At 44.8% G+C, this 24,020-nt stretch overlaps 1 protein-coding gene across 1 annotated transcript in view; it reads left to right on the top strand.

The window, feature by feature from the left end:
- LOC124788519 overlaps positions 1–24,020 on the top strand; it is a 497,715-nt gene that overhangs the window by 457,680 nt on the left and 16,015 nt on the right. The window contains exons 12-14 of the mRNA XM_047255787.1: positions 4,707–4,810; positions 4,868–4,933; positions 10,447–10,773. Of these exons, the coding sequence (XP_047111743.1) occupies positions 4,707–4,810; positions 4,868–4,933; positions 10,447–10,773 (497 nt within the window). The remainder of the gene's footprint in view (positions 1–4,706; positions 4,811–4,867; positions 4,934–10,446; positions 10,774–24,020) is intronic.

The raw sequence follows: 24,020 nt of genomic DNA, 5'->3' as shown, positions 1-24,020 counted from the left end.
GGTCTGTGCACTGGCCTTCGTATCGGATGTGACAGCCAGAAACGTGGTAGATTAATCGAAGAAAATTTCACCAGCAGTACACAATCCGATCGGTATCTGAGTACGTAACGTGTTCTTGTAAATACAAAGACCAAAACGGAGATCTGTTAAGAAAGTCTATAGAAATGGACATTAATATTGTGTACGTCCATCCTTCGTCTTTATGACCGACTGAACTCTTTTTGAGGACAATTTCAATGAAGTGTCTGAACGCCTGTGGAGGAAAGAAAGCCCATTCTTCCTCAAAAACCGAAACCAGAGAAGCCAGTGATGTGGAACACTGGGTCTTGAGCGAAATCGACATTCTAGATCATCCCAAAGGTGCATCAATGGGTTTGGGTCGGGACGTTTGACATTCCAATGTATTTCAGGGATGTTATTGTCCACAAAACACTACCTCACGGATGGTGCTTTATGATAGGCTGCATTGTCATGCTGATACAGTCATCGATTCCGAACTGTTCCCCTACTGTAGGCAATACGTGTCTTCTTAAGTGCAATAACGGGACCACGACATAACTACGAAAAACATCAAAATACTTAACACCACCTCCTCCAGACTTCACTGTTGTCACTGGATGTGATGGTTCATAACGTTCTCCAGGCATTCGTCAAACCCAAAGCCTTCCATCGGAGTGCCACAGTGTAAAGCGTGATCCACCACTCCAAATCTCTTGGTTCCAGTCACTCACTGTCTCTTTACATCACCTCAAGCATTGCTCAGTGTTGACTACACAAATATGTGGCTTATAATGAGCAGCTCGATCATTGTATCCCGTTCTTCTTAACTCACTAAACGTAATTAAATCGAAAGGCTCATAGCAGTATGGGACTTAACATCTGAGGTCATCAGTCCCATAGAACATAGAACTGCTTAAACCTAACTAACCTAAGGACATCACACTCATCGAGCCTGCGACCGTAGCAATCGTGCGTTTCGGGACTGAAGCGCCTAGAACCGCTCGGCCACAGCGGCCGGCCTACGCGTAGTCGTTGCACTAGCTGAACTGCTGGTAGCACTTTGGAATTCACGAGTTATCATTTTCTTGGATTTCATACGATATTTTACAACCACCCTTTGCAATACTCAATAGTTGCTGCCTGTCAGTATGTGGGGTATGCCTGATCTTAATTTGGTTGTGATTGTTCCTTCGCATTTCTACTTCACTTTCAAATCACCAACTGTCGTCTTGGACAACTTTAGTAGGGTTGAAATGTCCCTGATGCATTTGATACATCCAATGACTACTCCATGTTGGTAGTCACTGAGCTCTTCACCAACCCGTTCTGCTGCTACTGTTTCTCTGCTGACAACGCAATACCCCTTCCACCTTTTATACTGAAGCGTCTGCCTCTCGTACCATCTATTTGTGAGTTTGGCGGTACCAGTGGTGTCCAGATACTTTCGATCAAATAGCATATTTGGTCAGCATGGGGAGGTGAAGCGGTGGTGTAAACTTCCATATAATTAAACTTTGCGCAGCGACAGGGTTTAAATTCCAAACTATCCAGTTTGTCTCTCGGAATAAGGATATCTTACACTGTTCATGGTCATCCGTCCGTCGGATGGGGATGTTTAAGTCGGCGCCATCCTTCTATTCGAGGGGACTAGGCTGTGCACCGCCAATGGGTTATAGCCTCTCACATGTCCCATAATGATACGACCCGCACATGATACAACGCTATAGACTCAGATTCCTAATGGTCCGAGAGTGGCCTTGCAGGAATTGCTGTGTCGAGCGGTGATCAGGAGTTTCCAATTGCAGCAGTGGATATTTTTGTAAGATTATGATTCTGAATAGCATTAGAACTGGTCCTGCCAGTGTGATCCTCGAAACTGGAACGACAAAGCTTTGAAACTGCTATACTTTTCGATGGTTATGATGGTAGTCCAGGTGAACTTGGAATTTAAGTGCTTAGAGGGTACGTTGAGTTGTGGTTACAATACTTTTTCCCTTTCAGTTTATAGACGGAACTTGGAAACTTCGCTACTTGAATAGGAGGGGCTCTCAATAAGTAAACCAACACTTTTTAACTCGGCCATTTTCGGTTGAAAAAAAAAATGATAGTATTGTTGTGGGATATCGTAGAATATTCCTGCTTCAGCCCTTATAGTTTCATGAAATTCCAACAGGTGGCAGAGTAAGCCGTAACCTTCAAAACGGCGTATGTAACGGTGATGCGTTCCAAGCAGAGAGCTGTCATTGAGTTTCTTGTGGCGGAAAGCCATAGCATCGCAGATATTCATAGGTGCTTGTAGAATGTCTAGAAAGACCTGGCAGTGAACAGATGCGTGGTGAGTTGTTGGGCGAAGTCGCAATAAGGTTGTGCAAATTTATCCGATCTCCCATGTGCCGGCCGCTGCACACACATGTGACTCTTGCAATGTTAGAACGTGCGGACACTCTCATTCTAAGTGATCGACGGACCACAAACAACGCAAGGCTTCACACAAGTCTGCGCACCCGATACAAGCTCACAAAACTTCATTGGACTGTTATTCCTCATCCACCGTACACTTTGGCCCAATGAACGATGTACTCTGCTGGAAGCAGTACCTTGATGATGGGGAGGTTATTGACGCAGCAAGACGTTGCCTTCGACGCCGAGCAGTAGAGTAGCACCGTACAGGCATAGAGGCACTCCCACTAAAGTGATGTATGGCTATCGCACTGAATGAAGGTTACGTACAGAAGCAGGATTTTGTAGCCAAAAGAGTAGGAAATAATATGATGTATAGGAATCAAGAATGAAACGAACCCACTTTCAGAAAAAAAAAGTTTTGCAATTCTTATTGAAAGCCTCTCGTAAATCTGTATGGGCACTAACTTATCAACAAACTTTTATTTAAGAATCGACAATAGCAGGTAGCCGCTCCATATTCAGGATTCTTCAGTCGAAACGGATTAAAAGAAACTGCATGTAATGTTTTTGTGAAATACCTGGCAATCACTTTAACTGGCAACAGAATCACAGTTTCGGGTGTTACACTACTGACCATTAAAATTGCTACACGACGAAGATGACATGCTTCAGAAGCGAAATTTAACCGACAGGAAGAAAATGCTGTCATATGCAAATGATTAGCTTTTCAGAGCTTTCACACAAGGTTAGCGCCGGTGGCGACACCTACAACGTGCTGACATGAGGAAAGTTTCCAACCGATTTCTCATACACAAACAGCAGTTGACCGGCGTTGCCTGGTGAAACGTTGTTGTGTGTAAGGAGGAGAAATGCATACCATCACGTTCCCGACTTTGATAAAGGTCGGATTGTAGCCTATCGCGATTGCGGTTTATCGTATCGCGACGTTGCTGCTGGCGTTGGTCGAATTCCAATGACTGTTAGCAGAATGTGGAATCGGTGGTTTCAGGAGGGTAATACGGAACGCCGTGCTGGATCCCAACGGCCTCGTATCACTAGCAGTCGAGATGACAGGCATCTTATCTGCATGGCTGTAACGAATCGTGCAGCAACGTATCGACCCCTGAGTCAACAGATCAGGACGTTTGCAAGACAACAACCATCTGCACGAACATTTCGACGACGTTTGCAGCAGCATGGACTATCAGCTCGGAGAACGTGGCTGCGGTTACCATTGACGCTGCATCACAGACAGGAGAGCCTGCGATGATGTACTCAACGACGAATCTGGGTGCACGAATGGCAAAACGTCATTTTTTCGGATGAATCCAGCATTATGATGGTCGCATCCGTGTTTGGCGACATCGCGGTGAACGCACATTGGAAGCGTGTATTCGTCATCGCCATACTGGCGTATCACCCGGCGTGATGGTATGGGGTGCCATTGGTTACACATCTCGATCACCTTTTGTTCGCATTGACGGCACTTTGAACAGTCGACGTTACATTTCAGATATGTTACGACCCGTGTGGCTCTACCCTTCATTCGATCCCTGCGAAGGCCCACATTTCAGCAGGATAATGCACGACCGCATGTTGCGGGTCCTGTACGGGCCTTTCTGGATACAGAAAATGTTCGACTGCTGCTGTGGCCAGCACATTCTCCAAATCTCTCACCAATTGGAATCGTCTGGTGAACGGTGGCCGAGCAACTGGCTCGTCACAATACGCCAGACACTACTCTTGATGAACTGTGGTATCATGTTGTAGCTGCATATGCAGCTGTACCTGTACACGCCATCCAAGCTCTTTTTAATTCAATGCTCAGGGTATTAAGGCCGTTATTACGACCAGTGGTGGTTGTTCTGGGTACTGATTTCTCAGGATCTATAGACCCAAATTGCGTGAAAATGTAATCACATGTCAATTCTAGTATAATATATTTGTCCAATGAGGACCCGTTTATCATCTGCATTTCTTCTTGGTGTAGCAATTTTAATGGCCAGTAGTGTACGTTCCTCAGTACAAAGTGTTACAAGGAAAGTCATATCATTTTAACTATCACCTCGAACAAAATTTGATCTTCGTGCATATATATCTGCAGTCCTGTTAGAAACTGAAACTCTCAGTCCACAGTATAATAGCACGCCGCTAGAGTAACCAAAACGAATTGGCGAAGCCATTGGAAAAAGTAAACTTTTTGTTTCGAGGTGTTAATTAAAACTTTATCACTTCCCCTCGAATTGCCCATAATTAACGCATTTGTTACTGCGGCTGGACACACGTAGCTTGGTGTTTGGCAGGTGACGCTGGACGGGCGGTGCGAGGGCCTGCCGTGGCTGGTGGAGGCGCACGAGAACCGGTCGCTGTTCCTGCTGACGTGGGGCAGCTTCCTGCCGCTGGAGCCGTCCGCCCCCGCCGCCCCCGCTGTCCCCGCCGCCCCCGGCGCCACCGCCACGGCGAGCGCGCCCGAGAGCGCCCGCTGCCACACCCGCAACAGGCTGCTGCTCTACACGGGACGTCCCGCCAGGTCTGGAGCACAGTGTAGGCGGAACGTCTCGCATTGTTGTTCGTTATTCAGCAGACGCAATTGATTGCCACGATCGCCAGTGGAGAAGATGGAGGTAACGGCTACATAGAAAGGATTTGTCTCCCATGAATGTGATGCTCTCTTGCCTCTGTGGATGACGGCTTCGGACACGACTTTCCGTCCGCAAATTATTTTTCTCCTGGAACCCTCAAAAAGTCTTATATTTTCCGGTTACGAGAGAACAATAAACTACTGATGGAAGTCAAACTGCCATCCACCAATTCAAGGGAGCATCGCATTCATAGAAGACAAGGCCTTATACGCAGCAGCTAGCTTTATCTTCTTCACTGGAGTTCGTGGAAATCAATTGTGATCATTGAATAACAAAGAACATCGCGGTATGTTCCGCCTGCGGACACGGTTCCTATTCTTGATTTGTTCCTTAAGACGCTGTCTACAATCCCTAACCAAGTCTGTTGCAACATTTTTGCTTTGGAGCAGTAGGCTCGAAGAACTTTTACTCCGAGGCTCCTCCTCCCCTATGGCATCCTGCATAGTGTTTAAAGTATACTGCACACAAGCAGTAATGTATTGCTCGTATTATTGTGTGCAGACAAATTGTATATTCTCTTCTCTATTCACAGCTATAACCAGTGACTTCCATATATCAGAAATGTATTAAGTTATTTAAGGAATAATGCATTCAAGTAGCAATGAACTGTATTCTATTTCAACCAACAAGTTACAAACATCAGTGTATTTCTCACGTGAAGCTAAAGTTCATGTATTCCATGTATGAAGTGATCAATCAGCATCTAATCTGTATAATCCTTGCAAACATACATTAGCGCAAACCATTTCAGATGTTAATAGTTCGAGGTTGTTCCGAGACCTTCTCATCTGAAATGGATAGAAATAGGCCATTACTAACCAACATGCTACTTACACTGTTTTACTCATCCAAATACAGCATATCAGTTCCCTCTATATATTACTAATTATTATTAACCACGCTCATTGCGTTACATTTTCTTCTTTTTCATTTTCTTTGACATTTGCATTGTATAAATTATACTTTCATCAACTAGGTAGTAACAAATTATATGGACCCATTTTAACAATTGTTAAGCATTCAATTCGCTGTAACCTCAGAGAAATCTTAATATATTATGTACTTTATATTATTTTAAATAAGCATTAACAACTGTATACCAATAAGACTGCAACAGTGAGAAGTCTTTTCTATTAGATTCAAAAGCATCCGACCCACCTTACATTTCAAGGCGGTGGGTTACTCTGTACTGTTAATGAAATACAGTAAATAAGTAAATACACCCTGTACGTGAAGTAACCTTCGTTTTCAAACGGTCATGGACTTGCTTTAGTTATGGTTCGTTTGTAGCAAACTGATAAAGAGAAAATGACGACTTTGCCTATAATGTACTGTTATAAGTCTCCGATAGTGTACTAGCAAAATTTAAGAAAACTGCTCCTGTAATGAGCTTTTAAAACTGCATTTCTCATTATTACTGTAAAATAATGTATACAAATGATGTGGTGAATTTTCTAATGCTTTCTTTACGCTAAGCATGCATGTCTGAAGGAACTTTGCATCATATTTCTGAATGACACAGGCACTGCAATATCATGTTTACCCGCCGACACTGGGCAAGCGACTATCTAGTAAAATGTCTCCCCTTTACGGGAATATACATGATGGATGAACGAGTACAGGATGTAGACACATGGCTGAAGATATATGGAAGTTAGGGTGTGGCCGTCACTAATGTTCGGGCAGCAAAATGGTAAGGCGACCGCTAGCGATTAAGCGTAAAATACGGATTCGAGTCCCGATCTGGTACAAATTTTCGTTGTCGTCATTCTATTATACAGCTGACCGTTGTGCGTATTCGCAGCTGCAAGTACATTTAATATATATATTATTGAAAAACGTGGTTCACTCTATAGGCAAGCACTGTATTATTATTGAAGCTTAAGTTTTGCTTGTCATTTTGTTCTCAAAGATAACATTTCTTTTGCACCCGTCCTATAAATACTAGTTTTTAAATTTCAGTTTTACCATAGGGTTTAGCAGCAACAAGGCAGTTGAAGCCTTTACAGTCATCAGCACCAATGTAGTCAGTGTATCACACAACACGTCTAGCAATTGACCTGTTAAAAATAGAGACTGCCCCCTTGCTTTCCACACTATCACTGAAACCTTCGCGGTTTATGTCACATTTGTCTTCATTTACGTTTTTGGCACACCTTGCAGTGTTTTGTCAGACATTCATAGTCGAATACCTTTCTAGTATCTACACAGGTGACAACTCCACTGACGGCCGTTGTGGTCGAGCGGTTCTAGGCGCTTCAGTCCGGAACCGCGCTGCTGCTACGGTCGCAGGTTCGAATCGTGCCTCGTGCATGGGTGTGTGTGATGCCCTTGGGTTAGTTAGGTTTAAATAGTTCTAAGTTCTAGGGGACTGATGATCTCAGAAGTTAAGTCCCATAGCGCTCAAAGCCACTTGAACCATTTTTTGACATTCCACTACAGTTTTGCTGGATAGGCCTCTTCTCTTGCTTACACCCTCACGAATGGTAAGGGATTTTTCTCTATTACAATATTTATATTTAGCAACAGACAAAAACAATTCTGAAATCCTGCACTTACTAATTAAAATATAACCATTATTTTCACTATTTAGAACACCAACACCTTGTTCATTTTCCGTAAGATGTATCAACTTGGGTTTTTTAAGCACTGAAAGGCGAACTTTAGGTCGAACTTCACTTCGCTGCGGCGTAACAGTTGCTTCATTTTTTTTACGATTTCCAACACTATGTTTGTGTATATTATTACCGTAAAATTTACGATTACAACTGTACTTCTTCGTTTATGGCATTTTACGATGTAAATATGTGTGAAATACACAGTGTCAGCAACACGTTTACAACACGTGCGAATGCGAAAAACATAAGTAAATCGAAGTAGTCTACTTGTAGCAACAAAGAGATCGACTGCAGTGAATCGCTGCTCATAGTACCGTCGACATGTTCTTCAGGAATATTATACAAATGAATTGTAATGTAAATAGCGAAACCAAACTTAATTAACGAGACATTGTAGGCACGGCTCGTGTTTGACAATAGTTTGACAGCTAGGTATTCACGAGCGTCATCTGCTTCTGCACGGCATTTAAACACGGAAACGTTGAGGTACTACTCATAAAGTACATACTTTTAGAATCAGGAAGAAGCACATAATGTAATTAAATTACAATATTTCCATTTTTTGGGCCCTCATGACCTACAGTGCCCATTAATAACACAGGCACTGCCATTTCGCATTTATTCTCCAATATCAGGCACTCGACTGTCAATAAAAGCCGGCCGAGTGGCCGAGCGGTTGTAGGCGCTAGGGTCGGGCACCGCGCGACCGCTACGGTCGCAGGTTTCCAATCCTGCCTCGGGCATGGATGTGTGTGATGTCCTTAGGTTATTTAGGTTTAACTAGTTCTAAGTTCTAGGGGACTGATAACCTCAGAAGTTAAGTCCCATAGCGCTCAGAGCCATTTGAACCATTTTTTTTTTTTTGTCAATAAAAATGTCCTATCTGGACGGGAGTAGATGTAACGTACGAATGCTGGTTGTGACACATGGACGGCGACATACGAAGTTTTTGGGTCTGGCCATGATTCGGGCGCCGATAGCCGAAGCGGTTAAGGCAACCGCTAACGTATATCGAAAAATCCGGATGCGAGTCCTGGCAGAGCACAAACTTTCATTGTTGTCATTCCATTATACAGCCGTCGGTGGACCAATTTCGCAATTGTGAACACATTTTCTGTATTTCTTGGCGGCTGTAATCGCTGCAGTGCCTGTTCCTTCGAACATGCAGGCATGTCTGAAGGAATATAGTATCGAACTTCTTAATAACAGAGGTGCTGCTATTTGGTATTGGGTTATTCGGCATTGCGGCTTTCCAGAGACGTGGCAAAGTATGCATTGACAGCATTGTTTCACCAGAGGTCATTATACGGAGAGATATTCTCTTTGCGGCCTAGGTACTTGGTTTCCCATATCCCCCTCTAACCAAAGCGAGACTGGTATGGCGTTCAGTTACACTACTGGCCATTAAAATTGCTACACCGCGAAGATGACGTGCTACAGATGTGAAATTTAACCGACAGGAAGAAAATGCTGTGATATGCAAATGATTAGCTTTTCAGAGCATTCACATGAAGTTGGCGCCGGTGGCGACAACTACAACATGCTGACATGAGGAAAGTTGCGGTTTATCATATCGCGACATTCCTGCTCGCGTTGGTCGAGATTCAATGACTGTTAGCAGAATATGGAGTCAGTGGGTTCAGGAGGGTAATACGGAACGCCGTGCTGGATCCCAACGGCCTCGTATCACTAGCAGTCGAGATGACAGGCATTTTATCTGTGTGGCAGTAACGGATCGTGCAGCCATGTCTCGATCCCTGAGTCAACAGATGGGGACGTTTTCAAGACAACAACCATCTGCACAAACAGTTCTATGACGTTTGCAGCAGCATGGACTATGGGCTAGGATACCATGGCTGCGGTTCCCCTTGACGCTGCATTACAGACAGGAGTGTCTGTGATGGTGTACTCAACGACGAACCTGGGCGTACAAATGGCAAAACGTCATTTTTTCGGATGAATTCAGGTTCTGTTTACAGCATCATGATGGTCGCATCCGTGTTTGGCGACATCGCGGTGAACGCTCATTGGAAGCGTGTATTCGTCATCGCCATACTGGCGTATCACCCGGCGTGATGGTATGGGGTGCTATTGGTTACACGTCTCGGTCACCTCTTGTTCGCATTGACGGCACTTTGAACAGTTGACGTTACATTTCAGATGTGTTACGACCCGTGGCTCTACTCTTCATTCGATCCCTGCGAAACCCTACATTTCAGCAGGATAATGCACGGCCGCATGTTGCAGGTCCTGGATACAGAAAATGTTCGACTGCTGCCCTGGCCAGCACATTCTCCATATCTCACCAATTGAAAACGACTGGTCAATGGTGGCGGAGCAACTGGTTCGTCACAATACGCAAGTCATTACACTTGATGAACTGTGGTATCGTGTTGAAGCTGCATGGGCAGCTGTACCTGTACACGCCATCCAAGCTGTGTTTGACTCAATGCCCAGGCGTATCAAGGCCGTTTTTACGGCCAGAGGTGGTTGTTCTTGGTACTGATTTCTCAGGATCTATGCACCCAAATTGCGTGAAAATGTAATTACATGTCAGTTCTATTATAATATATTTGTCCAATGAATACCCGTTTATCATCTGCATTTCTTCTTGGTGTAGCTATTTTAATGGCCAGTAGTGTATATAATCCAACTAGAGATGCAGTACATCAGCTGTCACAACAGTATGAAAGATGTGTATAGCAGACAGATTTCAACAGATGTATCTTCATCCTTAAGCCTGGGTGTTGACAGTTTCCGTAACGTGGTGTTTCGTGTGGCAGGCTGCTGCGCGTGGTATGCCCCGCGTCGCCGAACGCTCGCCAGTACGCGGTGCACGTGTTCTCCGAGGAGTGGTTCGGCGAGCCGGCGGCGCAGCAGGTGTACCTGTCGCCGCCGCGGCCGGCCTCCTTCCTGGTGGAGTTCGTGTCGCGGGAGGCGGGCGCCGCCTCGCTCAGCTGGCTCGAGATCTCCCGGCCGCGCGCCTCGCTGCGCCTGCTCGACGCCGCCCCCGCGCCGGCCAACGACTCGGCCGGACTGCCCACGCCGCCCCTCGTCGAGTGCCCGCACAAGTGCCCCGAGCTCAACGCCTGCATCAGCGCCGCCCTCTGGTGCGTACCTCTCTTGCTCGTGGTTATCCACTCTACGATCTCAGGTATCCGGAAACATATTAGTGGACATTGATATGGGGGTTGCCACCCTTCACCTTTACCACAGATTAGCTCTGCTGAGGACCTATCCAGGAAGGAATGAACGGCCGTTCTCGCCAAGCAACTGAAACCAGAGAACGTAGTGATTTATTTATTTTTTCTTCAGAATTACAGCCTATTATCTGAAAAATTAAAATAGGCCATACAAACCACATCTTCTTGGCTATTAATAAAGTTATACAGGGTGGTTTATTGATAGTGACCGCGCCGGCCGAGGTGGCCGAGCGGTTCTAGAAGCTACAGTCTGGAACCGCGCGACCGCTACGGTCGCAGGTTCGAATCCTGCCTCGGGCATGGATGTGTGTGATATCCTTAGGTTAGGTTTAAGTAGTTCTAAGTTCTAGGGGACTGATAACCTTAGAAGTCCCATAGTGCTCAGAGCCATTTTTGATAGTGACCGGGCCAAATATCTGACGAAATAAATATCAAACGAAAAAACTGAAAGGAACGAAAGTCGTCTAGCTTGAAGGAGGAAACCACATGGCGCTATGGCTGGCCAGCTAGATGGCGCTGCCATAGGTCAAACGGATATCAACAGCGTTTTTTTTAAACAGGAACCCCCATTTTGTATTACACGTTCGTGTAGTACGTAAAAAAATATCAATGTTTCAGTTGGACCACATTTTTCGCTTTGTGATAGATGGCGCTGTAATAGTCACAAACGTATAAGTACGTGGTATGACGTAACATTCCGCCAGTGCGGAGGCATTTTCTTCTTGATACATTACTCCTGTTAAAATGGACCGTTTACCAATTGTAGAAAAGGTAGATATTGTGTTGATGTATGGCTGTTGTGATCAAAATGCCCAGCGGGCATGTGCTCGGTATCCTGGACATCATCCAAGTGTCCGTACTATTCGCCGGATAGTTACGTTATTTAAGGAAACAGGAAGTGTTCAGTCACAAGTTAAACGCCAGCCATGACCTGCAACAAATGATGATGCCCAAGTAGGTGTTTTAGCAACTGTCGCGGCTAATCCGCACATCAGTAGCAGACAAACTGCGCGAGAATCGGGAATCTCAAAAACGTCGGTGTTGAGAATGCTACTACATCACCATCGATTGCACCCGTACCATATTTCTATGAACCAGGAATTGCATGCCGACGACTTTGAACGTCGTGTACAGTTCTGCCACTGGTCATAAGAGAAATTACGGGACGATGACCGATTTTTTTGCACGCGTTCTATTTAGCGACGAAGCGTCATTCACCAACAGGAATAACGTAAACCGGCATAATATGCACTGTTGGGCAACGGATAATCCACGATGGCTGCGACAAGTGGAACATTAGCGACGTTGGCGGGTTAATGTATGGTGCGGCGTTATGGGAGGAAGGATAATTGCCCCCATTTTATGATGAGAATCTAAATGGTGCAATGTATGCTGATTTCCTACGTAATGTTCTACGGAGTTACTACACGATGTTTCACTGCATGACGGAATGGCGATGTACTTCCAACATGATGGATGTCCAGCACATAACTCGAGTGCGGTTGAAGCGGTATGGAATAGCATATTTCGTGACAGATGGATTGGTCGCCGAAGCACCATACCATGGCCCGCAAGTTCACCAGATCTGACGTCCCCGGATTTCTTTCTGCGTGGAAAGTTAAAGAATATTTGCTATCGTGATCCACTGACAACGCCTGACAACATGCGTCAGCGCATTGTCAATGCATGTGCGAACATTACGGAAGGCGAACTACTCGCTGTGGAGAGGAATGTCGTCTATCCGGAATGGCAGCTTGGTGACGTGTAGTTGAATGCCTCATGAAGTTTTCCATGGCCTTCCTGGGTACTGCGGCTGCAGTATTGTCCAAGATGCGCCAGGTCGACTCGTTCAAATGGTTCAAATGGCTCTGAGCACTATGGGACTTAACATCTATGGTCATCAGTTCCTTAGAACTGCTTAAACCTAACTAACCTAAGGACATCACACAACACCCAGTCATCACGAGGCAGAGAAAATCCCTGACCCCGCTGGGAATCGAATCCGGGAACCCGGGCGCGGAAAACGAGAACGCTACCGCACGACCGACTCGTTCTTTACTGTTGCTTTGAGATCCAACATTGTTAATGCCTGACGGCCATACCCCGCCGCATCTTCGTGGAGTTAGGTCCCACAATGTGTTCTGGCGTGCCTACACTGCCGTGGGCGCAGCTATAGTTCATCTGTCTCTTGATTTTTTTATAGATACGTAGCATATGGGCGATGGTCAGTCAGGTAATGTATCAGTCCCCTCGACTGGTTAACGAGTGACAATTTTAGTCTCTCCCTGGTGGTAGGGAGTAATTCGGATGTTCTCCTGCTTCTGTCCAAAGTGTCACATTCATTTTGCCACCTTTGTAATTGCGATCTTTTATCAACATTTTTGATTTGGCATCAGTTGCAAGCATCCTTCCTACTTCCATTGCATTACCTTACTTTAACCAGTAAAAGGCCCAGCTCTTACTAATTTCCAAGTCCACCGGGCATATTCCTGGAATTACTAACAAAGTAACTCTCGGGGCAGAGAAGCAGGCGGCCGTTACTCTTAATAGTACTCCTTATAAGCTCTTCTAACTAATGAGGCTGGCTGCACCAACTGCAATCTACGAGGCGAAACGCTCGCATTATATCGTACCGACTGACGCTAATACAGACTGATATTATGATGTGATTGTTTTCAAGAAAAGCCGAAACTGCCTGTTTGCAAAGGTTATTAATTTTGTTCAGCACATTTGTACCTTCTCTGCCTGCTTCCTCTTTATAATGTACAAACTTAGGACGTTCATGTAGAAATAACCCTAGATATCTTGTTCCTGAGCGTCTCCTAATCTTTAAATCATTTTATTTTATTTTAGTGTTTCTCTCTAGGTTCCCTTTCAGCGGCAGATACGTTGTTTTGTGAGGTTATAGTGACAGTTCAAGGCTTCGACACCAGTACTCAAGTTCGTGGAGTACCGCATTCCATTTGTCTTGAGGTACAAAGTAGTTAGTTGGACGGTGCGGTCTGGAGCGAAGCCGACCAAATAAGGGTTCCCATAGGTGTTCCATCTGGATGAGGCTGGGACTTCGGACAGGCAACTCCATTCCAGCAATGTTATTGTCCTTATTTTCACCAATCATTGCTTCACAGATGCTGCTGTATCATAGGGTGCACTATCATGCTGATATAATCATCTCCTCGGAATCAATTCTCTGCTGTAATCTGTACAAAATACTGTAAAAAGTGTTCAAATCCTTCCATATTTAAGATTTTCTTAAGCAAAGTAGTGGGACTGCACCTTAACCACGAAAAATACTCCCGTATCATAACACTACATCCTCTGTACTTCACTGCTGGCACTACACAGGCCGCAGCTCTTAGCTGATATACGTCTACAGAGCGGCAAGTTACGTATTTATCTTTTTCTGTCTTTTCCTCGTAGTATGTTTATTAAATGTCGTGCGTATGTTTCTCTTGAAGAGGTCTGTTCTTGCGTTTTTGTAAGCGTAAATTCATTCAGTCTACAGCGCAGTAGTTGCTCATTTGTTTTGTTTTGAAGGCAACCGTCCGTTTGTTTAGTAAGGGAGCCAATCAGGTCGCAGCTCTCTGCTGTGATACGAGTGCGTCTACAGAGCGACAAGTTGAGTGTTTATCTTTTTCTGCGTTTCCCTAGTAGTATATTTATTAAATTTCGTCACTGTTTTTCTGTTTAAGAAGTTCAATCTTATGTTTTTGTAATAGTGAATTCATTGAGTCCTTAGCGCAATAATTGCTCACTGAACAGTAGCTCATTAACGCATCAGCGTCCATTGGGGACTCATCAAAACGGTAGCAAGATGAGTATCTAGGATTCTGTGTGATTTTATGGTTTACTTCTTCAGTTACTCTTGTTAGGATGGTGAGGATGTGCGCATGCTGTGTGCGGATGCAGGACGAGCTGACGCAGTTTGCTAACGGCTGAATGCGCTTTTGGCTACGATCAATCGCCTTCAGACTGCTGCCTCGGGGTGTAACGGTGACGGAGAATCTATTCAGTTACATGGGACACCTCGGGTGTTACTTGTTTTGCCCAAGGGCTCTGCTTCCGAGGCACCTCCTATGAACCCGACGGTGTATCCGCACTCACTGAGGGTTGAGTGGTGGGTAGTAACGAATTCGTGTCATTGGTGGCGGAGGGCCAATGTGGAGACTGGCCGCCTGGCCTCGCCCTTTCGCCCTGTGAGTGGACAGATGGCCGCTGCTTCAGCAGGGTCCGAGCAGGTTCACATGGGGGAAGGATTTGCTAGTTATTGGGAGCTCCAACGTTAGTGGGGTGGGCCTCATATGAGATGTGGAGATGGTCTGTCGAACTTGTAGGGTCACCAAAGACACCTGCAGCATGGGCTCTGACATGTGGCTGGCGGAGCTAGGGAAGACCACTGGCCTTGCGTGCGGGTTTCAAGGCGAGCTCACAATTTTGCAGCATTTTTCCCACGGTTGATAGGTGTCTCTTGGTCTGGTGTGAAGTGGAAGGTCTCAACCAAAGGCTTCCTCGACTCGGTGACGGTCTTGGCCGCTGATTTCTAGGCCTGCGCTATCGTTTGGGGATTTGCAGGACTCCCCTTGGTAGGTCGGGCGTGCACTACGCAAAAGAGGCAGCTAGTCGCTTAGCAGAGTACTTGTGGAGTGCACATGAGGGTTTTTTAGGCTAGATGGTAGTTTGAGATGCTCTGATGAACAATCGCCAGTCGATATGCACCAAGGGAGGTCAGACGGCGTTCAGAGTGAAGACATTTATAATAAATTTCTCTAATTTACTGCCCTCCAGGAAAGTTTTTCCACTCAAATTATTCTTGAGACCCAGAGCTGTGTGAAACCTGATGTGGAAAGGTCTGAGATATTTAGTGCAACGTTTATCGCAAACACAAATTAGAGATCATAGGAGATGGAGTGTTTATTGCAGTTGAAAAATATTGTCTGTATTGAGGTCGGAGTTCAGTATGGCAATGAAATTATCTGGTCGCGATAACAGGTGTAAAGGAAACTAAATTAATTGCTGGATGTTTTAACCGGCCACGCGAGTCTGCTGTGACAGTTCCAGAGTCATTCGAAGAAAGCCTACGGTCAGTAGCGTGCAAATTCCGAGATCATGCAATACTAGTTGAAGGCGACTTTAACCTACCGGGTATGGATTCATTGCCAGAGGTACAGACAGACAGTCATGCGAAATACTTTTGGACACATTATCTGAAAACTGTGTTGAGCAGCTATCTTGGCAGACCATATCCAATGGAAATATCTTAGACCTTGTAGCTACAAACAGACCGAACCTTATCGACAAAGGCAGTATAGAAAAGGGGATTAGCGATCCTTATGTCATAGCAACTATGGTTACGAAACTTAAGAAATCAGTCATGAAGGCTAGGGGAATGTTTCTGCTAGATAGAGCAGATAAGCAGTTGTTAGCATCTCAGTTAAACAGTGAACTGACATCATTTAGTTCCTGTAAGATGGACGTAGAGGAATTATGGGCAAAGTTGAAGCAGACTGTAAATCGTGGTCTGGAGAGCTAAGTGTTTAGTGAATGGATAAAGGATGGAAAGACCTTCAATGTTTTAATAACGAAAGTCGGATGATTCTGAGGAAGCAGAGGTTGTTGAACCTTTGGTTCAAAAGAGAACGTACAAATGACGACCAACGAAGTTTCGTAGACATTCGTGCGTCTCTGAAAAGATCTATGCCGGAAGTCTACAACAAACTACCACTGTCACATCGCAGAGAGCACGAGAAAACTCTGGTCGCATGAAGAATCGCTAAGCGGGTCTAAGGCTTCCATTGCCCGCTCGTTTACCAGTCTGGTGTGGCAGTTGAAGTTAGCAAAGCCAAAACCGAAGTTTTAAATTTTACGTTACCTAGTCTGCATTTATCACGAATCCCTCAGCTGGCATAAAGTTCCAGGCGACTGGAAAATAGTGCAGATGACTCCAGTGTGTAAGAAGAGTAAAAGAACGGACCCAGAATATTACAGACCAATATCCCTAACTTCGGTTTGCTGCAGAATCCTTGAACATAATCTCAGTGCGAATACAATAAACTTCCTCGAGACTGAAAAGCTTATGTGCAAGAATCAGCATGGTTTTAGAAAACATCGCTCGTGCAAAACTCAACTTGCCTTTTTCTTACATGACACACTGCGAACTAATGATCAAGGGCAACAGGCAGATGCCATATTTCTAGATTTTCGGAAGGCGTTTGACACGGTACCCCGTTGCACTCTGTTAACGAAGGTACGAGCATATGGAATAAGTTCACAGATATGTGAGTCGCTGGAAGACTTCTTAAATAATAGAACTCAGTATGTTGTCCTCGACGGAGTGTGTTCATCAGAGACAAGGGTGCAATCAGGAGTGCCCCTGAAAAATATGATAGGACTGTTGTTGTTCTCTATATACATAAACGATTTGGCGGACAGGGTGGGCAGCAATCTGCGTTTGTTTGCTGATGATGCTCTGGTATACGGTAAGGTGTCGAAGTTGAGTGCCTGTGGGAAGATATGAGACGACTTAGACAAAAGTTCTAGTGTGCTGAATAGCAGTTTCCTCTAAATGTGGAAAAATGTAAGTTAATGCAGATGAGTAAGGAGAGCAAACCTGTAACGTTAGGATACAGTATCACTAGTGTTCTGTATAACACAGTCAAATCGTTTAAATATTTGGCATAATGTTGCAAAGCGGTATGAAATGGAATGAGCATGTGAGAACTGTGGTAGGGAAGACAGATGTTGGACTTCGGTTTATTGGGAGAATTCTAGGAAAGAGTGGTTCACCTGTAAAGGAGACCGCGTGTAGTACGACCTATTCTTGAGTACTGATCGAGTGCTTGGGATCTGTATGAGGTCCGACTGAAGGAAGGCATCGAAGCAGTTCAGAGGAGTGCTGCTATATTTGTTACCGGTAGGTTCGAACAACACGTAAGTGTTACGGAGATGCTTCGGGAGCTCAAATGGGAATGCCTGGAGGGAAGCCGACGGCATTTCCGAGAAACACTATTGAGAAAATTTAGAGAACCAGCATTTGAAGCTGACTGCCGAACGATTTTACTGCCGATAACATATATTGCCCATAAGGACCACGAAGATAAGATACGAGAAATTAGGGCTCATACGGAGGCATATAGTCAGTCGTTTTTTCCGCTGTCCATTTGCGAGTGCAACAGAAAAGGAAATGATTGGTGGTGGTACAAGGTACCCTCCTCCACGCAGCACGCGCTATATGGTGGCTTGTCCAGTATCTATGTAGATGTAGATGTAGAAGTAGATGTACAATGTTGACATTAACATTCTTCAGGCAGTCTCAAAAACCCAAACTCTTCCATCGGATTGCCACAGGGTATATTGCCATCCACTGTCCACTGGCGTTGCTCTTCACACCACCAAAAGCTTCACTTAAGACTGACTACAGAAATGTGTGGCTGTTGAGGAGCTGTTCGATCCGAATTCTTTTTAACTTCCGAAGCACAATCAGAGTATAGCTGGACTGCTGGTAGCACGCTGTAACTCATGAGCGACTCCCTTCGCTAATTTCATGCGATCTTTTATGACTGCCCTTCGCAGTGCTCAGCACTCATGGCACGCTCTGCCTGATCTTAGATCAACTGCGGTTGTTCCTTCTCGTTTTCACTTCGCAGTCACATTATCAAGTGCCGAGTTGGTCAGCTTCAAAACGATGAAATGTCCCTGATTCTCACGTAATACGTTCAAGACCAGTGAGCTCTCCTGGCCGATCCATTCTGCTGTTTCTGCTTTTATACTCACAACACAACCCGCTTCCTTTCATACTGGCGGATCCACGTCTCATGACATCTACAGGTCAATTCCGCATTACATAGGGGTGTCTGTATACTACTGATCACTTAGTGTACCTGTCTCTCAGCTGCCTTGCCCTGTTACTAGTGTCGTATAATGGATAGTTTGTTTTTTCTATATCACACCCTTCCCATCTGTGATCCGCCAATAGGAATGAACTGGCATTGGGACTGCCACTTTTCAGCCTATCAGCACCTTCTGTTTGTTACTAATGTCACTTTCTACCGGTTATTTTTACGCGATTATCCCTTTACTTACTTACTCGCACAGCGACTGGTCAAATGACGCCGGTACTGTCGACTTACTATCAGAGAATATAAATTAGATGATCGCACCTGCTTACATACATTACCCACTGCGATGACCATACGTAATTTTCACTGCAACTTTATGTGTAAAATGTTGTGGAAGTCAACACATGTCGAAATAGTTTCGTTAACTGAGCACCAAACCTAACATCAATCAACCATAACGAATCAGACGAGGGAACACGGGCGAAGAGAGACACCACATTTAAACGTATTCCCTTTAATCGTCGTAAGAGCCGGCCTAGCTCTCCTTTGTGAAAGGATCCTTTACACTCATCGACAGTTGAATTTTGTTTCCAAGAAGTTGTTTCGCTTTCATTTAATGATTGCTTCAGAATTTCGGCTTTTTCTTGGAATTCCTTCATGGTGGCAGTCTAACAAAGAATTTCATTCTGTAACTGACCGGCATTTGGCGAAGTTTGAACGGTTCCTTGGGTCGGAGTCTTCTGCTATAACTAGAAGAAAACTTTTGACGACGCATCTTCATATGTGGCAGGAAAGGTTTAAATTCTGCTTCGACGCCAGTGGTACATTTTATTAGTGCTGTTGAATGGACTGTTTTTAAACTGCCTACTGATGTTTCAGTGGAGGCTAGGAGGGAGACATGTCGTGTGTTGACTGCGACACGTCCACCCAAGAGTAATAACACAGCAGCTCAGAGGGCTGCTTTATGTTCACTTAGAATCTATCCGGATATTGTTATTTTACCTGTAGACAAGGGGATTTCCACTGCTGTTTTGGGCAAGCAGGATTACGTTCAAAAGGTCGAGTGTTTACTGTCTGATTCTGCGTAACGCAGGATTTCTGCTGACCACACAAAAGGTGGCTCCTGAAGTATCACCGAACACTACCAAAAGTCTTAAATCTTATTGTGCAGTTCCCCCTAGGTTAAACGGCCTTCCTAAGGTCCCCAACGAAGGGGATCCTCTTCGTACAATCGTGAGTAACGTTGGTGTTCAGACCTATAGTAGGTCGGTGTGAGCATCACATTAAGAACTCTGCAGATTTCTTACGTTGATTAGAGGGAAGACCTCTGAATAACTCTGATGTGGTCTCTGTCTTCACTCGTGTTACTCTACCTGATTTGTTACGGTTGATTGAAGTTAGGCGTGATCTTGAATTATCGAATCTGTGTCGAATTCCAATTACTTTTTATTCAATGACCAATAAATACTACGAGCAAATACATGGAGTTGCGATGGGAGGCCCGTTGTCACCTACCGTTGCTAATTTTTCTATGTAAGATTTTGACGAACGGGCCTTGAAGTTGGCGGCTTTGAAACATGAGTGTCATAAACAGACGATATTTTTGTTGTTTTGTCTCATGACAATGAGAGCTTGAAGGAATTTTTAGAACCCTGAATACAATTCAGCCGAATATTTATTTAACTACGGAGGTGGAGAAGGATGTCTGTCTTCCCTTCCTTGATTTACTGGTCGAGCGGAAGGTTGATGGTACGTTGGGGAACGCCGTTTATAGGAAGCCCATTCACAAGTCATTGTATCAGCAGGCTGATAGTTGTCACCATCCGGTTCAGCTCATGGCTTACCTCATACCATGGTGCACAGCCCTCATGCCATCTCGGACTCTGAGAGTTTGTCAACCGAGTTATCCCACCTCGAGGCTGCCTTTCGTCAGAACTATTATAGTGAAAGACAGAGCAGTCACCATTGCGCTATCGACCAACTGTTCACTGGGTGATTGGTGATAATATCGTGGCCTTTTTGGCTTACGCAAGGAACATTTCGAACAGGACTGGTGGTGTTTTTCGGAAATCTAAGATCTGGGTCCTTTTAAATTCCATAAAGGATTGTAATGGTTCGCATAAGGCGTGTGTCTACCGAATTCCTTGCAACTGTGGCAAGTCATATATTGGTCAGACTATCAGGACTGTGGAGGACCCGCATACTGAGCATAAATGGCACACACGCTTACAGCAGCTGGGGAAGTCCACCATTGCAAAACATTCTTGGCACTGGCCATTCTATTTGATATAACAATGGACTGCCAGATATTGGGTTAGTTTAGTAAGCTGTAGGAATTAGATTAGCAAGTAATCTTATAAATAGAAATGGTGGTGTTTATTTATTTGTTTGTGTGTGTGTGTGTGTGTGTGTGTGTGTGTGTATGTGTGTGTGTGTTATCTCTCTGTGGTTTTTCTAATAACTGAGATTTTAAATTGCATTGCATAGTCTCCTTACTTGCAGCAGTTATGCCTTGAAAATGGTAAGGTGTGCTCCTGTCGAAATATAGGCGATTGTCTACGTTCTCTCATACCTACATTCTCGTAAGTTATGTGAACATTGTATATAAAACGAAACTCAGGTCAAATGAATTACGTTGGTCTCAGGCAGTTGCCTTCTCAGTCACACCTTTACTAGATGGCCGTCAATCATTCTTCAACCATATCATAAGTGCAGTGCAGACAAGGGAATGAAGATCAACCGTTAACTGGAATAAGAAACGCTATGCACTCAAGTACTATAACATAAAAATGACTTTTGTACTCTGAGGCTTATGAAATATTTGCTACTTCCACAAATAATGGAAGTATATTTTCCTGGAGACATACAGGTCTCAACTTTATCTTCGAAAAGGATAGAAGCTGAAGCAATGAACTAAAATTTGTGCCATAGCCAGAATTTGAACCTGAGTCTCCTGCTTACCAGGCAGATGTGCTAACCGCTACACCATCCCAGCACAGTGGCTACCAGAGCTGTCATGGCACAAATTATAATTCATTGCTTCAGTTTCTATCCTTTTCGAAGATAAAGTTGAGATTCAGATGTCTCCACTACATTTCTAGAAAAATTTAATTCCATCAGATCAATAGGTCACTTGCACCTGAGGTACAGGCGGATTTCCCCATTACATACAAACCTGGGGTGCTATTCCAGTGGTGGCGAGCCTCGGCAATACTGACGATTTAAGAAGGAGAAAGTGGGTTGAACGTATGAACTGAAGTTTGCGTTAGGGAGGGCATTGAACTAGGGTGGTCCGTGCAGCTTTGGTAGGCACAGTGTTATAGTGGTGTAATGGTTAGCACATGTACAGAGTAAGCAGCAGACTTGGGTTCAAGTCCTGGCCATGGTACAAATTGTTAATTCATTGCTTCAGCTCCTATCCTAACTCCACAAATGAGTTGCGTATCAGCACAAACACTGGAGCAAGTTGTATGTTACATTCCATTTGATGAAATAAAAATAGTTTCATGTAGTATGCTGAAATGTTTTACCACTGTGTGCTTTCCAAGATTGGCAATGATAAGAAAAGCATTATGACCACTGCCAATTGCGAGATTGAATGGTACCTGGTGATATTTTGGGCAAACCAGAATAGATTGCTGGTGTTTCGAACCACACCGTTTATTGAGCGTTATTGAACATGGGGCTCTGCAACAGAAACCTGTACCTGTTTTCAAGTAGACACACTGACATCGTCAATTACAACTACATTGGGCAGGGGATGACTGAGATTGGACCCTGGATAAATGGAAACTTGTCGCATGAACGTAAGAATCACGTTTCTTGTTACGCCATGTAGGTGATCGTGTCTGGCTGTACAGTCATCCAGGGGAAAATGTGCTCGAAATATGCACCGCACCACGAACTCTGATCAGATGGGCAGTATGATGCTGTGTAGGATATTCACCGGAGCTTCCCTAGGACCTGTGGTAATAATCGAAGACAACAAGCATCTGTGGACTGCATGAACGTACTGTGCGCCACCTGCATCGATTGATGCTTGATGTTTTCCCCTGCTGTGATGGCACTTTCCAGCAATATAACTGTCCGTGTAGGTGGCGAGCATTTTCCTACACTTGTTTTAAGAGGATGATGTCCGCCTGCTTAGCTGGGCGGTAACGTGCCCACTTCCCATGCAAGCGGCCCAGGTTTGATTCCCAGCCAGGTTGGAGATTTTCTCCACTCGGGGACTGGGTGTTGTGTTGTCCTCATCATCATTCCATCCTCATCACCTTATCGCAAGTCGCCCAATGTGGCGTCGACTGAAATAAGACTTGCACTTGGCGGCCGAACTTCCCCGAATGGGGCCTGCGGCCAACGACGCCATACGGTCATTTCATTTCAGGAGGATGTCAGTGAACTCACGTTGATGTCATGCCCACCAAATTCGCTTGATCCGTACCCGATCGAACACATTGGGACGCTATCTGTTACCAGCCCCGCGTCCACAAACCATTAGCCAGTAATTTATGGGAGTTCTGAAGCCTTGTCATAGGTATCTAGTGTCACATTAAGTCCACAGACCTTTACGGACTTGTTTAACCCGTACCACGCAGAATTATTGCTCTATTGCGTTCCAAAGGTGGATCCACACGTAGTTAATAAGGCAGTAATAATGTTTTAATTCTTCAATAAAGCAGTAATAATGTTTCAGTTCCTCAATGTGTAGCAGCGACGTATGAAAGAGAACCGAAGACCTCGCCATAGTAGGAACACCGTCGTGTCTACAACCGGGAAACGGGTAAGGGACGTAATAACAGAGTATATTCTGGTATTCTGGCGCTGCCACCGGTTACACACCTATGCGGCAATGTACCGCACAGCGCAACAATTAAATAGCGACAAGCCCTCGTGTTTGACAAATGATTTCAAATGGTTCAAATGGCTCTCAGCACTATGGGACAACATCTGAGGTCATCAGTCACCTAGACTTAGAACTACTTAAACCTAACTAACCTAAGGACATCACACACATCCATGCCCGAGGCAGGATTCGAACCTGCGCCAGTAGCGGTCGCACGGTTCCAGACTGAAGCGCTTAGAACCACTCGGTCACTGCGGCCGGCTATTAACAAATATAGGAGTATATGTTACGGTAAGGGTTGCCCAGACAGTCAAATCAGTAAACAGTGTACCTCCTCTCACGTCAATGAAGGCGTGTATTCCTTCATGCAAACGGTCATGAAGGTGCCGAATGGCATCCTGCGATAGATTCTCCCAACCATCTTGCGTCTTTTGTTACAATTCGGCAATGGTTCCTACAGGCCCTGGAGAACGAAT

The sequence above is a fragment of the Schistocerca piceifrons genome, chromosome 3 (assembly GCF_021461385.2).
Source record: "Schistocerca piceifrons isolate TAMUIC-IGC-003096 chromosome 3, iqSchPice1.1, whole genome shotgun sequence".
Lineage (NCBI taxonomy): Eukaryota > Metazoa > Arthropoda > Insecta > Orthoptera > Acrididae > Schistocerca > Schistocerca piceifrons.
This window is presented reverse-complemented; position numbering and strand designations above follow the sequence as displayed.